The sequence below is a fragment of the Lupinus angustifolius genome, chromosome LG06, assembly GCF_001865875.1.
Source record: "Lupinus angustifolius cultivar Tanjil chromosome LG06, LupAngTanjil_v1.0, whole genome shotgun sequence".
NCBI lineage: Eukaryota > Viridiplantae > Streptophyta > Magnoliopsida > Fabales > Fabaceae > Lupinus > Lupinus angustifolius.
The window spans coordinates 31,934,891-31,951,899 of NC_032014.1; the positions used below are offsets into that span (position 1 = coordinate 31,934,891).

Below are 17,009 nucleotides of genomic sequence, written 5' to 3' on the forward strand. Positions count from 1 at the left end.
TGTTTTTTGGTTTACTTTTATATAACATTTTCCTCTTCATTAATGGAATGGGTCCCACTCTATACCTATTGCATTGTCTTTGTCGGACAAGGATCCTGTGTCCTAAGATAATTTTGTCTCCTTGTACCTAGCCAACTAAACTATATAGAATAATGTGAAAATATTAATTTATGTTATTATAATATATTTTTAATTAAGTTAAAAAAATTAATTGATAAGAACACCAAGTGGAATGTGATAACGAACATGTTATCCTCATCTGTCTTTATGACATAAAATGCAATAAGAATGATACATGTGATCGCATTCTTCTTAATGAATAAAAATTTGATGTCCCAAAAAAATCTTGTATCTATATCAATAATTTAATCAAACTTAATAATATAACAATATTAATTTCTATTTTATGAGAACACAAAATGAGACAAAAATAGGACTAGCTATTCTTTCCCAAAGGGTTCCAAGAGAAGGCTTTTGATCCATGTGTCATATGGTAGGGCCACTTCGACAGATAAACCCAAAAAATTAAGATACAAATATCAAAGACTCTCTGATATGAAGTCCCAGGCACGTTGAACAAATGGCTAATATTTTTTTTTCTATCGTGGGAGTAAGTATCATTTTTATGAATGAAATATTCACATTTAATCTTATATGATATTTGGAAAGTCTGCTTCATAGAATTCTAAAAAAATTAATAATATGATTAAACCAAATACAAAAATATTACACATGAGATAAATCCTTCCGATTTACTGATAAGAGTGAGATTCACTTACTGTCCACTTACTCTAAAATTAAATTTTTTTAACTTACTTCTCATCATAGTCATCAATTCTAGTAATACACATTGACGTGTATATAAATCCTCCATTTTTTTCTTCATCACACATGAGATAAACTGAAAAAACAAATCTAAACCATTAAAATTATAAACAAGTTGTCGTTTAAATAAATAAAGATAAAAAACTGTATTGAAATGAAATTGTTAATAATCCAATTTAAAAAAAATGTATGAGAAAAGATATTTGTTCAGTCACAAATATCTGCATCTTGCAAGAGTATACGTTTCATTTTCATTTTAGCCTCTCGCATTAAGTAAGATTTATTGGTACCTTCAACGACAAAAGACATGACTTATAGGTTAGCTTATCACATTTTAATAAATATCTAATGAAAATTGTAAAATAAAATTCATTTATATTATCTATTTGTAAAAAAATTAAACTTAACTCGAACACCAACAGATGTTGGTTCAAGTAGTACATGTTTGATTTCCTTTAAATAAAATTTTAAATTCAAGTCTTGTGAGTGAAAAAATACTTACTAGGAAAGTTAACCTCACATACTTCTGAATATTCTCAGCTCGAACATGATTGTGTATAAAAATTGACTTATACTCTAATAATAGCCTATACTTACAAAGTTGGTGTCACGTCAGGAATTTTATTATGCCCCATGGCATTGATTGGCTAAGGTCTTGAAACATTAATTCCATCCAGCTCAAGAAACCGTGTTATTGGTAGGGTACTAGTTGAATAACATAAATATCTACATATATGTGTAAAGATTTATACATAATGTATCATTTATCATTTATTTTTTATTACTTTTAATTAAGAATTAATGGTGATTGAAAATGAATTGTATGTGATACAATGACCATATAAAAACTCTTATACTTTCCGTGTGCGTGTGCATATATCATTTTCTCTAGTCGAATTTGTTTACTCGAACTACATTAATTTTTTTATAAAATTATCTAACCTTATTTAATAATTATATTTTTAGATTAAAAAACATTATTATTACATAATTACTTACTTAAACTATCAATAATGAGTGTTTAAATAGAAAAAGATATTACAAATAAATTAAAAATATCCTCAAAAATATAATTAAATAATTAAGATTTTATTTAAATAAAAGTTAACATTAACACAATTATAAAAATGTTGAAAGAAGCATGCTTTTTGACCAAATCCCTTTGATGTTTTTTAAACAAATTAATTGCACACTCTGAAAAAGTTGTATACATTATCATATTATTGGTCCCATTGAGTCAAGTTTTATAACATGAGTACATATAGAACTTTGTCCCTTATTTTCCCTAAAATAATAGTTTCTCCTTTAATTTATTAAGTCTTTAGGAAATAACAAACATGTATGTGATAGCGAGTTAGTGATTCTGAATAACAAATAAGTGCTTGTTTTTCTCTTCAGATTTTTAATGATAAAATATAATTTTATCATAAATAAAAGGATAAAATTTTATCATAAATGAAAGGATAAAATTTTATCATAAATAAAAGGATAAAACTTTATCATAAATAAAAAGATAAAATTATATTTTATCTAATTTTTTTGTTATTGTGTGACACTCTGAAACCCGGATACATTGAACACTCTCACATAGGGTTGTTGACAATGAACTGAACAAACTCGGTATTCATTCGAAACTCAATTCGTTATTTAGCTCGATAAACTTGATTCATGAACCAAATGAGCCAAACTTTAGCTAAAAATTAAGCTCGTTAAATAAACGAACCAAACTTGAGTTGGATACAATTTGACTCGTTAGGTTCATTAGCTAGTTTAACATAAATATAAAAAATATATATAAACTAATTTTTATGTTTACTATGACTCGTATATTATTTTTTTATATTTATTGTTATTATATATATAAACATGGTTATATTTACGTGTATACAACTTTTTTGTAGTATTTTTTAAAAGTTAATTAACTATTTAAGTTGTCCAAATGAACCAATCGAGCCGAACAGTTTGTGAACTTTAACCGAACTTGAGCTAAAAAAATAAATCGTATCGATCTTGAGTCGAGTTTCGAGCCGAGCCAATCCTTATCAAGCTGAACTTTAGTTCGGTTCAGTTCGGCTCTTTTTCAGTCCTATTAGTCTCACGTGTCGGTGTCGGATACGTATTCATACGGATACACTCGGATTCGTGAAAGATACGTAACCTAAAATATCCAAAAAAAGATAAAGATACGTATCTGATACATTTTCAATAAAAAATAAGATAAAATATGATATGTGTTATCAATTTTATGAATTCTTCTACTATACTTTATAGTTGATACTTGGAATTTTGGAAAGGACAATGATTTATAATTTCCATTATATTTTCTACTTTAGATATCTTAATTAACCCTCATAATTTTATCATATTTCATACACACATCCCCAAATACGTATCGACATATCCAATACATATTGTATCCGACACATGTATCTATGTCCGTGCCTCATAGGTGTGAGAGTTGAGTATCTAATGATGGAGAAGATGGATAAAACCTTGAGTAATGAAAAGTGAAGTAGCAATTAGAAAAGTCTTATTTAGTTGGGACGTGAGAGGAGGGAAAAGAAAGGACACAAAACACACTAACATGTCTCTCTCTCTGTCCTCTATACTGTGTTTCTGTCTCCTTTCATAGCTCCGTTCGTCGTTTCTTCTCTATTCTCTCCCATTCTTCCTGTCGTTTCATCAACTACTACACTATTCTCCCATTCTACTCATTCTTCTTTTTTTCTTCTTCATCAAATTGCAGGTTTTATATTATCTTTCTTTGTCACAGCGATTTCTTACTTTTTTCACGTCAATTTTCTTAGCTAATTTGCTTTCCTTTTTTGTTTTTTTTTTCATTTTAAGTTTAGCAAAGGAAATAAATATCTTCCATATCCGTATAAATTTGATATATTAATTTCTTTCTACCTGTTTTGGATTCTTGAGATGCTTAGTCTAGAGGTTGCATTAGTTACTAAATTTAATACTGCGATATTAATTTTTTAAGCTTTTTTGTTTCCCCTTTATTTTTATGAATTCAATTCAATTCTTGTTTGTATGGTGGTTCTGTATGTAGTTCACTTTTTATTATTTTCTATTAAAAATCATTCATAATTTTGATTTCTTAGTTTATATTGAATTGCACATATTCTGCTGATTCCGTAGTGTGAATTTTGATTTCTTTGTTTATATTGAATTGCACATATTCCGCTGATCATGTTTCCACTTACACTGATTGGTTGAAAAAATATATTTAAATCAAAAGTTTAATAATTGCGTATTTTACTGACCAAATAGAACAAGAACTAACACATGGAGTGATAGATTTATGTGGTATGTGTTGTCTTATATGTTCTATACTTAATGCTTCCCTTTTATGTTTATGTTTTCAGGTTTTTGGAAAACAATATATTGGTGATAAGGGGGAAGTTTGATCAATCCTTAGAGGTATGCGTGAATTGTCAAATTTAGCAACCTTGAGCTGAAATCTTACTGAAATGTCACGAGGGAGGATCAGGGTGAAGCTCCGAAGGAGCCATCTCTATACGTTTGGTTGCGTTCGCCCAGCCACCACTGATGAGTTGCCTAACCCACTTCATGGCCCTGGGTTCTCGAGAACGGTTTATTGCAACCAGCCACAAATCCATGACAAGAAATCTCTATTTTACTGCAATAATAATGTATCAACTACCAAATACAATGTTATCACGTTTTTTCCAAAGGCGCTCTTTGAACAATTTCGAAGGGTTGCTAATATATACTTCCTTCTGGCTGCGTGCCTATCAGCCTCTTCGATTTCGCCATTTAGCCCATTGAGCATGATTGCTCCTTTGGTGTTTGTTGTGGGGCTTAGTATGGCAAAGGAAGGGTTGGAAGATTCTCGCAGGTTCCTTCAGGATGTCAAAGTTAATCACCGGAAAGCTAGCATCCATAAAGGCGATGGCGTTTTTGGTCCCAGGTCATGGCAGAATATTATGGTCGGGGATATCATAAAAGTGGAGAAGGACCAATTTTTTCCATCAGACTTATTTCTCTTGTCATCAAGCTACGAGGATGGGATATGCTATGTGGAGACCATGAATTTAGATGGTGAGACCAACTTGAAGGTGAAAAGATGTTTGGAGGCTACCTTGTCTCTAGATAATGATGAGGCTTTTAATGGTTTCTCAGGAACATTACATTGTGAAGACCCAAATCCGAATCTTTATACTTTTGTTGGAAACTTCGAGTATGAGCATCAGGTTTATGCTCTTGACCCCAGTCAAATTCTCCTACGAGATTCAAAGCTAAGGAATACTGATTATGTCTATGGGGTGGTCATTTTCACTGGTCACGACAGCAAAGTCATGCAGAATTCTACAAAATCCCCTTCAAAAAGGAGTACAATAGAGAAAAAGATGGATCATATCATATACACTCTTTTCACTGTCCTTATATTGATATCCTTTATTAGTTCAATAGGATTTGTTGTGAAGACCAAGTATCAAGTCACAAAATGGTGGTACTTACGACCTGACGACATTGAAGACCAGTATAACCCAAGGAAAATTGGATTGGCTGGGATGAGCCATCTGATTACTGCACTCATTCTTTATGGATATTTGATACCTATCTCGCTTTATGTTTCAATTGAGATTGTGAAGGTATTACAAGCAACCTTCATTAACAAAGACATTCATATGTATGATGAAGTAACTGGGACTCGAGCTGATGCACGGACATCAAATTTGAATGAAGAGTTGGGTCAGGTAGACACTATCCTCTCTGATAAAACTGGCACTTTAACCTGCAATCAGATGGATTTCTTGAAGTGTTCCATTGCTGGTGCTGCATATGGTGTGCGTGCTAGTGAAGTTGAAGTTGCTGCAGCAAAGCAGATGGCTTCTGATGTTGAGGAGCAGGACTCTGATTTCTCTAATTTCCCCATGTCTAAGAGTAACATGCTATCGAAAAAGGTTACATCAGGTGAAGAAATTGTACTGGAGACTACTGTTACTCCTAAGGACAATCAAGATAAAAAGCCTTCTATAAAGGGATTTGGGTTTGAAGACAACCGTCTTATGAATGGTAACTGGTTGAATGAACCCAATGCAGGTGTTCTTTTGATGTATTTCCGGATATTAGCTGTTTGTCATACTGCCATTCCTGAGCGGAATGAGGAGACTGGCAGTATTACATACGAAGCTGAATCACCTGATGAAGGGGCTTTTCTTATAGCAGCTAGAGAATTTGGTTTCGAGTTTTATAAAAGAACTCAATCAACTGTTGTAGTACGTGAAAGATTTGCTGCTTCAGGACAAGTGGTTGAAAGGTAAGACAGACATTCATGAATTGTATGATGCATATCCTTCTTTTTCCCTAGGGGTCCACTATTTGCTTTTGAATTCTTTTAATTGTTATGTCATATTCCTTAGCCTTTTTATTTATTTGTGTCTTGGGTGAATTATGCAGAGAGTATAAAATCTTGAATATGCTGGATTTTACTAGCAAAAGAAAGCGTATGTCTGTGATTGTACGTAATGAGGAGGGAAGCATTATTCTTTTTTGCAAAGGAGCTGACAGGTTAGCTTACATAATGTTTTTTCTGTCTATATTACTGGCAGCTGAACATATGGTGTTAAATGTTAATGAACATGTAGGACCTTCCATCAGTTCTACTTTCGAATAATTAAAATCCACTTAAGGCTTGTGAAGTTCAAACTATAATTATTACTAGTATACTCTACAATCATGGCAACTCCCTACTCCAAGATAAGAAGCTTGCCAAAATAGTAATACTCATATGCTTTGATAAAGAAATTTTGAACATCCCTCTTCAAACTTTAATGTCCATTGTTTTCTTGCTTTGTTGTGCAGTATCATATTTGATCGGTTGTCAAAGAATGGAAAACTGTATTTGGATTCAACTACTAAACATTTGAATGAATATGGAGAAGCTGGTTTGAGAACACTAGCTCTGGGTTACAGAAAGCTTGATGAGAAAGAATACTCTGATTGGAATAATGAGTTTCAGAAAGCCAAGACATCTGTTGGGCCTGACCGAGAGGCGACACTTGAGCGGTTATCAGATATTATCGAAAGAGAGTTGATTCTTGTAGGGGCTACTGCTGTCGAAGATAAACTGCAAAAAGGGGTAGGCCATATCATTCTTCGTAGTCAATAATTGTTTCTGCATTTCTCTGCTCCATTCACCTAACCTTTTAATCTCCTCAGGTGCCTCAATGCATTGATAAACTTGCTCAAGCTGGTCTAAAAATCTGGGTGTTGACCGGGGATAAGCTGGAAACTGCAATCAACATTGGGTCTGTGTGCTGCAAATTATTTAACCGCATAGAACTGTTTCATATCAGTTCTAATAGTTAAGGTTAAACTTGCATAAAAGTGCCACTATAATTGATGAATTTTTGTTTATGTGATCCAGATTTGCTTGTAGTTTGCTACGACAAGGCATGAAGCAAATCTGTATCAGTCTCCCAAATTCAAATTTACTGGTCAATGATAGCAAAGAGGTATGTTTTTTTCATTTGAGATAGAATAGAGAAATTTATTTTTTGAATATGGGCTTCGTCTGATATTAGGCTTAAACCCTCAGGTTATTAAAAGTAACATCTTGAATCAAATAACCAATGCTTCACAAATGATAATACTGGAGAAGGATCCACATGCGGCATTTGCGTTAATCATTGAAGGGAAAACTCTAACATATGCTCTAGAAGATGATGTCAAGCATCAATTTTTGGCATTGGCTGTTGGTTGCGCATCTGTCATTTGTTGTCGTGTGTCTCCCAAGCAAAAGGCATTGGTATGACCATTTTTGTTTTTCATTGGTTCCTTTGTGAGCTCTGCTCTAGTACTTTATCTGCATTTCTATAGTTAATCACTATAGTCGATCCCTATAGGAATTATTGGGGCTAAAATTGTGCACAACTGCACACATGGTCAAATGGGTAAATGTTAATTAGACAGCCAAAATTAGGTTTGGGTCCATGATTTCTGTTGTGCATGTTTGTTATTGATGTTACTGTAGATATAGATTATCTAACCTAATTGCTATCACTTTATCAACTTTAAGAGTATAAATATAGCATGTGCTGTTTCATGATTAATCCCTTAATCCATTGGCATCAGGTAACAAGGTTAGTGAAACAAGGAACTGGGAAGACCACTCTAGCAATAGGTGATGGTGCAAATGATGTTGGCATGATTCAAGAAGCAGATATTGGTGTTGGAATCAGCGGGGTTGAAGGTATGCAGGTCAGTGGCTGTCTCTTTTAAGCATAATTGTCACACAAAACCATCACTGCATGTGAATGATTTTAACATACTTTTACTAGTTGCAAAGCCATATGCTCTATATTTCAATTTTATATACCTTTAGTATTTTAAAAATTGGGGTTAGAGATGGAGGAAACCTGTCATATTTTTTGTGTTTTGGATATTCTTCAAGTTAGACAGAGGAGTAGACTTCTTGCTAAGCCCTTTTGTGATTACTGGTGACCAATGATGCAGCATAGAAGTGAATCTCTATTTGAATTCTCATCAATTATTGCAGACCAATTTCTTCTATAAAATGTGGAAAAGCAAACAAAAAAATAGCGAATCATCTCTGCTTTGAATGAAATATCTCGCTTCCTTGTATTTTCTTAAAGTCTTCACTGATAATATTCAAGACCTGATGAACATCCAATCCAAATTTACTCATTTCTTATGAGATTAAAAGGCTAATATTTTCAATGTCGTGTGGGCACTACTTTTGTCCATCCTACCTTTTGTGCATTCCATGAACTTTAGAAATTCATGCTAGTACAGGTTTAATACAATGTCTACTAGCCCATTCAACCTAACTTATAGTCTTTGCTTTTACTATGGGCTAGTAGAAATTGTCAGCTGATCAATACATAAATTTAACAATTTTGCATGCTTCATTTCATGTGAAATAGTGCAAAATGACTAATATGTTTGATTCCAGTTCATGTTTACTTTATCGATCTCATAAAATAATTTATAAATCTTATTTTTGAGGAGAAAATGATTTATAAAATCTACGATCCGAGCCAATGAACACACCTAAGTGTTTTTCTGTTTGGAAGCTTGTAACATTTATGTAAGTTGTGGAACTCAAGCTTGCAACATCTTTTCAGGCGGTGATGGCTAGTGACTTTTCTATTGCTCAATTTCGATTCCTGGAGCGGCTTCTGGTAGTCCATGGACACTGGTGTTACAAGAGAATTGCGCTAATGGTAATTAGTTGATATTCATCTTTAATCTTGATCTTATGCTCAGAAATTGGATGTGTTCAGCATCTTGTGTGCTGTATGAAAACATGTAATACTTTGAGCATTTTATATCTTAAAATTGTGAACTGTTTTCTCTTCTTAACCGATATGTTATTCTTGTCAGATATGCTATTTCTTCTACAAAAATATAGCATTTGGCCTCACCATATTCTATTTTGAAGCATACACGGGCTTCTCTGGTCAATCGAATTATGAAGACTGGTACATGATATTGTTCAATGTTGTTCTTACATCATTGCCTGTCATTTCACTTGGAGTTTTTGAACAAGATGTTCCATCCGAAGTTTGCTTACAGGTTTGCTCTCTTGTCATGCCTTCAATATGTTTCAACCTTTCACAGTTTCACCATAGTTTTGGATAATTCAATTTTCGATGTGCTGTTGCTCTTCGCAGTTTCCTGCACTGTACCAGCAAGGCCCCAAAAATTTGTTCTTTGACTGGTATAGAATATTGGGATGGATGGGCAATGGTCTCTATACCTCCCTCATCACCTTCTTCCTTGTCATCATCATTTTCTACGACCAAGCATTCCGTTTGGATGGCCAGTCTGCAGATATGGATGCTGTCGGTACCATAATGTTCACTTGCATCATCTGCGCCGTCAATTGCCAGATCGCACTGACAATGAGCCATTTTACATGGTTTCAACACCTCTTTGTGTGGGGAAGCATAGCTACTTGGTACCTATTTCTCTTGTTATTCGGCGCACTTTCTCCGGTATACACCAAGAATGGCTACCAAATATTGGTTGAAGTTCTTGCTCCTGCTCCTATTTATTGGACAGCAACCCTTATAGTAACAATTACTTGCACTCTTCCTTATCTTGTTCACATATCCCTCCAAAGATTTTTCAACCCAATGGATCATCACATTATTCAAGAAATCAAGTACTGTGGGAAGGACGTCGAAGATCAACACATGTGGAAGAGGGAGCGCTCGAAAGCACGACAGGAAACAAAGATTGGATTCACAGCAAGAGTTGAAGCAAAGATGAGACAGTTAAGAGGGAAGTTGCAGAGGAAGCCAACTTCTTTGAGAATTTTGCCACCTTCATATACAAAAATAATTTAACAGTTATCAATTCTTTTACTGATTGTGGGTTATTTTTGGTTTTCATTTAAATTCTTTGAAGTCACATTCATTTAAGGTGAAAAGCATGTGTGCCTTAGTATGTAATATATGTAAGTATAGGAAGAACTCAACATTATGGTAAATTAATTCTGAACAATTAAAGTGTGATTCTGTCATCAAATTGTTATAATTCTGAACAATTATAGTGTGATTCTGTCATCAAATTGTTATACTTAGAACTCATTCAAAAATTATGGCATTCATTGCACTTCAAATTGTAATTGATTAAACATTACTTCAATTAACTTTTAAATGTTACAAATTCGTTTTTGTTTAAGTTATAAGCTCTCTTCAATTTAGTTACCGGCCAACTGTAATAGCATATTGACCAAACCAAGAAGTTACAATTTATATAAAAAGCTAGTTGTGGGAGAATATCTCTATCCTCCACTTTACTAAGTAGAGTATTGTGCATTGCCACCATTTCTTAAAGATCTTTTTGGTGCTAAAAACTAGCATTTTTATTCTGAAAGAGTCCATTATTCTATATTAGATTAGTATTCATTTTATTAAGTCAAATTATTAAAATCTATTAATTTCGAGTCATAAAACTTTCCAAAACATATAAACTGATTCCGCATAGTCAAGAAATATGAATGAAAAAAGTCCCAAAGGGGAAAAAAGTAAAAGAAAAAATCATAAGAGTTTTATACCATAGGCTCATAATATATCATTTATTTATACTCAACATTAACGACTCTTCAAAAATTAATATAAAGTAATGAATAATATATTGATTGTGGATAAGAATTTCCACCGACAATATATCTATACTATTAATAAAGGGAAACACAAAATAACCACTCATCATGGTGTAATTTGTGTTTTTCTATTTTGCCCTCAATATCTTTTTATTTCTACCAAAAAACCATATAATATTATTTTCTTATTTTATCCTTATTATCTTCTTATTTTAAAAGTGTATTTTAAAAATTAAATATTAGACCAATTGAATAAATTTAACCGTAAATTTAGCGCAAAAAAGTATATTTGAATTTATAAAATACAAACTATACATTACAAACGATAGGAAAGCGGGTTGACAAGCACGACAGTGCATGTCAACATGCTAGGAAATATTACGTTAAAAAAGTATGAAACAAAAAAAACCGAAAAAAAAAAAACAAAAACAAAAGCATGTCGTTTTGTGATGATGAGAAAGTAAAGAAAATGGTGCATTTGGACGAAAGTGGAAGATAGGAGAAGAATCGCATTATGACGATTCCTCCTCTCTACGCTTTCTCTCTCCTCTTCCTTCTTCATTAATCTTTCTCTTTTTACAAAACAAATAATCATTTCCAATTTTCTCCCCATCATTTTCCTCATTTCTCAATTTTGCCCCCTCCCCTTTCTTCTAATCCTAGGGTTTTCTTCTCTCTTCGAATGGAACCTCGTGTTGGGAACAAGTTCCGTCTTGGCCGAAAACTTGGTAGCGGATCATTCGGAGAAATCTATCTCGGTATGTTACGTTTCTTCATTTTCTTAATTTCATGTTATTTTTATTAATTTCAATTGTTAATTTTTTTTACGTTTTTTTCTATCTAGGTACTAATATTCAGACTAATGAAGATGTTGCGGTTAAGCTTGTGAGTACTCTGATTTCAATTTTGTTGTGCTCTATGCTATTATTCATTGCGTATTCGATTGGTAAATGTTAGAATAGTTTGTTAAGGTATAATTTTGTTGGGAAATTTGAATTGTTACGTATGCTGTGTATTGTCATGTTGTTCAATTGGTGTATATGGTTTTTAGAATGTGTGATAAATGCTGTGGAATAATGGTTAATTTTTACCTTTCGTAGAGCAATTAGAGCTGGATTGTTTAGCCTTGAAATAAGTGATTCTAAGATACACTACGAGTCTACGAAAGTGATTTTAGAAAAAAAAAATGATTTTGTTGAGAAGCTGAAAAATGGAGCTTGTCGTAAAAGCAGGATTTCAGTTTTTTCCCCTTCAGCTTCTGTTTTTTTAGTAAAACCCAGCCAATCAAGCATGTACTTGTGAAAAGTGTATATTTTTTAAATTAACCTTTTTGGTTGAAAAAACCTAAACAAATGAGCCCTTATTGTGGTCAGAGACACCAAAAGGCACCACTAAGAATGTTAGGCTATGCAAGACACCATCTATTGTGTCGCAGTTCATAACTCCAAGCAACTGTTTGGCCAAGTATCTGCTGTGGCTTATATGTTTTCATTAATGTCGATGATTATAGTTGACTTATTCAAAAACCGTGATCACTGTTGAGGATAAGGGATATGCTTGATTAAGTGTGTTCATCTTTTTATTCCCCTTTTGATTCAGGAAAAGGCTAAAACCAAGCATCCCCAATTGTTGTATGAATCGAAGCTGTATAAGATACTGCAAGGAGGAAGTAATTTTCTATCTTAGTGAATTTCTAGTTTTTGGATCTGTTTCCCTTTCGTAGAGTTTATATCAGTTTTAATGTTTCATTGGCTACCTTTATATGACAGCTGGGATCCCAAATGTGAGATGGTTTGGTGTTGAAGGAGAATATAATGTCCTTGTAATGGATTTACTCGGCTCTAGTCTTGAGGATTTGTTTAATTTCTGTAGTCGGAAATTATCCCTCAAAACCGTTCTTATGCTTGCAGATCAGATGGTAGGGTTTCCTCTATTGTATATAGATGCTCTTCTAATTTACATTCACTAATTATCTTAAAATATGACAACCTTAAACTGTTTGCAGATTAACCGAGTTGAGTATGTTCATTCCAAATCATATTTACACAGGGACATCAAGCCAGACAACTTCCTCATGGGTTTGGGAAGGCGTGCAAATCAGGTATTAGTTAAATGCCTGCTTTTTCAATCTCTTTTTCATCCCTTGGTGTCATCTTTTGGATGTATCCTTTTCAAAATTTCCTCGTTTATAGGTGTATGCCATTGACTTTGGTCTTGCTAAGAAATACAGAGATAACTCTACCCATCTGCATATTCCATACAGGTACTTTTCTGTTGTTTGTAGTTTTTCCTATACTATACACTTGTGGTTGCACTGTTGTCAATTGATTATGCTGAATCCAATCTCTAGATATGTTGCAATGTTGTTGGTTATGTGTGACTGTTTAGTGTGAATGTTTTATAGTAAAGGAGTAATGTCTTTAATTTTTGGGGACATAAAACGTGTGGCAGTTTAATACTTTATGCAGCAATGAATTTCTTATCCATATCATTGAAAAATGTGAAATTAATTTGTCTTGCACTTGAGCTGAGATTTATAATATTTTTATTAATCTACTAAAAAATGTGGATGTTTTACGTCATAAGTTTTATGCTTAACTGAACAAGATACCTGATAGGTGCTATATTGTAAGTTATATGTAAATTGTATTAAAAAATGTCTCCTTTTCCTGTAGAAGCTGCTAAAGATGTTCAAGTGTGTTAGAGTCCACACTAGGATGAATTTAGGGGTCTAGGAGGCAGTTTACTATTGTTAATGACAGTTATTATTAATGGTGTGATAGTTATTGTTGTGTGTCTGAAGTTAATAGCAGTCACTATTAACTTTATGGCAGTTATTTTGCGTGAGTCTGGTTAGATTATAATATATAAGCATAAGGCTTAGTAGGGGGTTGGCATTCTGGAATTTATGTGTGTTTTAGAGTTGGAAGAGTTATCATTCTCTGTAGAAGCAGAAGCTCTGGAAGGCATATTTGCTTACTTTCTTCTAATTTCTATGTTGTACTAGTGTGTGTCATCAATAAAAGTATCAATATCGGTAATTTTACTTGTATTTTTACGTTTCTGGTTTTGTGTTCCAATAAAGTAGCAATTTTTTTAACTGACAGCATAGAGTTTAAGCGCAAAAAAAATAAAGTTTAAATTTCATTGCCAATTCCCAATTGTATTGCTGTTTTTTATTTTCTTCAATTTCTGAAGATGGTGTTCCTATGATTAGTGCATCACTTGCTGTTTTTAATTACATAAGTTGTCAAAGTAGTTTCTCTTTGACAACTATGTAAGTAGTATTTATTTTTATTATTTCCCTTTACAGTAACTATCAAGCTATCATTTTTATTTTGAACATAGAACTCTGTTATTTTGTCTCTAAGTCATCAACTTTCTAGTGGGGGTTTTCACTTGCTTTTGATTCTTTTCAGAGAGAATAGGAATTTGACAGGAACAGCTAGATATGCTAGCATGAATACTCATCTTGGAATTGGTATGTTCCTAATATATCTCTTGATCAATGCCCTTTCTTTTGTATTTATTGTTGGAAATTGATTCTAAACTTTTAGAATATTTTCTTTCATGCTTTATTAGAGCAAAGCCGGAGGGACGACTTAGAGTCACTTGGATTCGTTCTTATGTATTTCTTGAGAGGAAGGTAATTATCATTTTACTTGAGCTATTTTATCATTACATATCACCTACATTTAGTTACTTATTTTTTATTTGGTATTTCTACAGTCTTCCATGGCAGGGTTTGAAAGCGGGAAATAAGAAACAGAAGTATGAGAAAATCAGTGAGAAAAAAGTTTCTACTTCTATTGAGGTAAAGTTGTGCGATAAAATAGTGTTTTAGCACATATTATTTATTGTTTTTCTTTTAACTTTCTATCATAACAGAATGTGGCTTGCTTCTTGTTTAGTCTCTCTGCCATGGCTATCCCTCAGAATTTGCTTCATACTTTCATTACTGTCGGTCACTGCGGTTTGATGACAAACCAGATTATGCTTATTTGAAAAGGCTCTTCCGTGACCTTTTCATTCGTGAAGGTTTAAGCCTTTTTTCTTCATGTTTATATTTTTCTGTGGGATGTATTAAGGTCCTTTGCAATTACATGGTTATATTTTAGTTTGTCATTTATGTGTTTTGGCTCCTGTTTTCTTCTTACTCCAGGACTCCAATTTGATTATGTCTTTGATTGGACCATTTTGAAATATCAGCAATCTCAAATTTCTGCTCCTCCAGTACGAGCTATTGTAAGTGGTGGTGTTTTTTCTAGTTGCATAATAAGATGTTTGATTGTTGAGATTGCGTTATCTTAATGAAATTTGACATTAGCAGGGTGCTATTGCTGGACCAAGTTCTGGCATGCCACCACTTGTCAATGCTGATGGACAGACAGGTAAAAAAATTCTTCTATATATCTATGTTTTATTCACAGTTTCTGGTTTCACATTTTCTTCGATCAACAATCTTTTAGTTATTGTTCTGTGTAGATGTTTTTTAATTTTCCTTTTATCTTGTCATTTGTCTCAACCTTTTCATGTTTTTATGGTTATATGGTGTGTCAGTCTTGATTTTTTTTGTGTGTTTTGATGTGGCAACTTCTATGTAGGTGGGCAAGATGGTAGGCATACTGGTTGGTCTTCATCAGTTCCTACTCGTCGAAGAAACACTGGACCTATTGCAAATGATGGAATCTTATCTAGACAAAAAGACCCTGTTACAAGTGACACAGCTGGATCCAAAGAAGTCAAGGTACGTGACTATATATATAATAATGGGAACACTTTTGCCTGTGAGCTGAGTATAATCTTGCAGAAGCTTTAATGATGATGTATTTATGCATAAATATTTATTTTATTCCTGTGACTTTTATTATAGTTTTCAAACTATATCTATTTAAGGAAATATTTGTTTATTAGGTATTAGATGGATCATGTTAGAAGGAAAAAATGAACATTGTTTCTCATTTATACAAAAAAAAAATTGTGAAGCTATGCTTTGTTTCTTCATTTGTTTTTGTCATGAAGCATAAACTTCAGCATCTATATCCCTCAGAAGTCAGCTTTATGTGATGCAAGTTCTATATCATTCTTTAGACTTCATTTCTATAGACTTTCTTCATCAAGATTTTTGTGCTGTAGATGCTCTATGATTGTTTTTTCTTCCATGCGAAAATAATTGTTTTATAAGGTCAGTTAAGTAATGATTTTTATTAATTTGAAATTGCCTGCTGTTACTGTTACACAAGGCCATCTCTTTGCATTGCTATTATTTTTCATGTTACTTATGAATGATTGTATATGTTTTATGCAGATGTCTGGTTCTAATATCTTCTTGTCAAGTGGATCTGCAAGGCGTGGTGCTGTCTCCAGCAGTCATGATGCCCATGTTGGCAGTGAGACCGAACCCTCTCGTCCTCATGCCATGGATGCAGGTCCAGCAGCACTCCGTAAAATCTCTGGTGCTCAAAGAAGTTCGACTATCACGACATCCGAGCACAACTGGTCATCCTCCGGCAGAAAAACATCAAACCTTAAGGATTATGAAAGGGCACTCAGAGGTATTGAGAGCCTGAATATCAAAGATCAGAGGGTACAGTATTAGCAGCTGCAACTCTTGATACCCATCTTCTTTAGTAAAATATTGAAAGTTATATACTCCTTTTCATGAACTATACTGAGCAGAGTATTGGCTTGTGCATATTGCTAAAGGAAAACTATAACAAATTGGAAATTGTCATTATTATAAGTTAAAGATATGCTTAGGTGTGAGCCTAAAAAAGAGAGGAAAATGTGCTTTGGTGGTTTACTAACAAACCTGGCTGATGGAAAGGATTTTGTTAATAGTTTACTCTGTACTGACATTGGTTTTATACTATAATAGTTGTGTGACATTGGAGTGAGTACAACCAGGTTTTACTTGAATAATGAATATCCTGGATATTAATTGACATCAATGGGGATTTTATTTCATGTCTTTGAATTTTGTAACATTGGCAACTTTGTACGATGTTTGGAAATAATTCTTTTATTTAATTAGTTAATAAAAACATTATATATATATATATATATATATATA

General features: G+C 33.1%; 2 protein-coding genes across 4 annotated transcripts; both read left to right on the plus strand.

Annotated features, from left to right (window-relative positions):
* LOC109351268 (probable phospholipid-transporting ATPase 4) lies at window positions 3,367–10,368 on the plus strand. Of its 2 annotated transcripts, XM_019592688.1 has the most exons (11): window positions 3,367–3,571; window positions 4,200–6,118; window positions 6,259–6,369; window positions 6,664–6,940; window positions 7,021–7,109; window positions 7,229–7,316; window positions 7,400–7,609; window positions 7,936–8,061; window positions 8,949–9,047; window positions 9,208–9,399; window positions 9,498–10,368. In XM_019592688.1, exons 2-11 carry the CDS (start codon window positions 4,305–4,307, stop codon window positions 10,173–10,175), a joined length of 3,684 nt encoding a protein of 1,227 aa, XP_019448233.1. In that variant the 5' UTR covers window positions 3,367–3,571; window positions 4,200–4,304; the 3' UTR covers window positions 10,176–10,368. The 2 variants fall into 2 exon arrangements, with proteins under 2 accessions (XP_019448233.1, XP_019448234.1); XM_019592689.1 differs by lacking the exon at window positions 3,367–3,571 and having other exon boundaries at window positions 4,195–6,118.
* LOC109351269 (casein kinase 1-like protein 2) lies at window positions 11,372–16,808 on the plus strand. 2 transcript variants are annotated; one of them, XM_019592690.1, is made up of 14 exons: window positions 11,372–11,694; window positions 11,781–11,821; window positions 12,536–12,605; window positions 12,706–12,854; window positions 12,942–13,037; window positions 13,129–13,199; window positions 14,356–14,417; window positions 14,519–14,582; window positions 14,666–14,750; window positions 14,848–14,974; window positions 15,099–15,181; window positions 15,264–15,327; window positions 15,541–15,683; window positions 16,245–16,808. In XM_019592690.1, exons 1-14 carry the CDS (start codon window positions 11,619–11,621, stop codon window positions 16,533–16,535), a joined length of 1,422 nt encoding a protein of 473 aa, XP_019448235.1. In that variant the 5' UTR covers window positions 11,372–11,618; the 3' UTR covers window positions 16,536–16,808. The 2 variants fall into 2 exon arrangements, with proteins under 2 accessions (XP_019448235.1, XP_019448236.1); XM_019592691.1 differs by having other exon boundaries at window positions 11,373–11,694; window positions 15,267–15,327.

Bases quoted from the DNA above. Each gene is read 5' to 3' on its own strand.
- LOC109351268 (XM_019592688.1), top strand. From the start codon at position 4,305: ATGTCACGAGGGAGGATCAGGGTGAAGCTCCGAAGGAGCCATCTCTAT. The intron at 7,110-7,228 runs GTCTGTGTGCTG...TATGTGATCCAG, and splicing joins GAAACTGCAATCAACATTGG to ATTTGCTTGTAGTTTGCTAC. The intron at 9,400-9,497 runs GTTTGCTCTCTT...TGCTCTTCGCAG, and splicing joins CATCCGAAGTTTGCTTACAG to TTTCCTGCACTGTACCAGCA.
- LOC109351269 (XM_019592690.1), top strand. From the start codon at position 11,619: ATGGAACCTCGTGTTGGGAACAAGTTCCGTCTTGGCCGAAAACTTGGT. The intron at 14,751-14,847 runs GTAAAGTTGTGC...CTTCTTGTTTAG, and splicing joins AAGTTTCTACTTCTATTGAG to TCTCTCTGCCATGGCTATCC. The intron at 15,328-15,540 runs GTAAAAAAATTC...ACTTCTATGTAG, and splicing joins CAATGCTGATGGACAGACAG to GTGGGCAAGATGGTAGGCAT.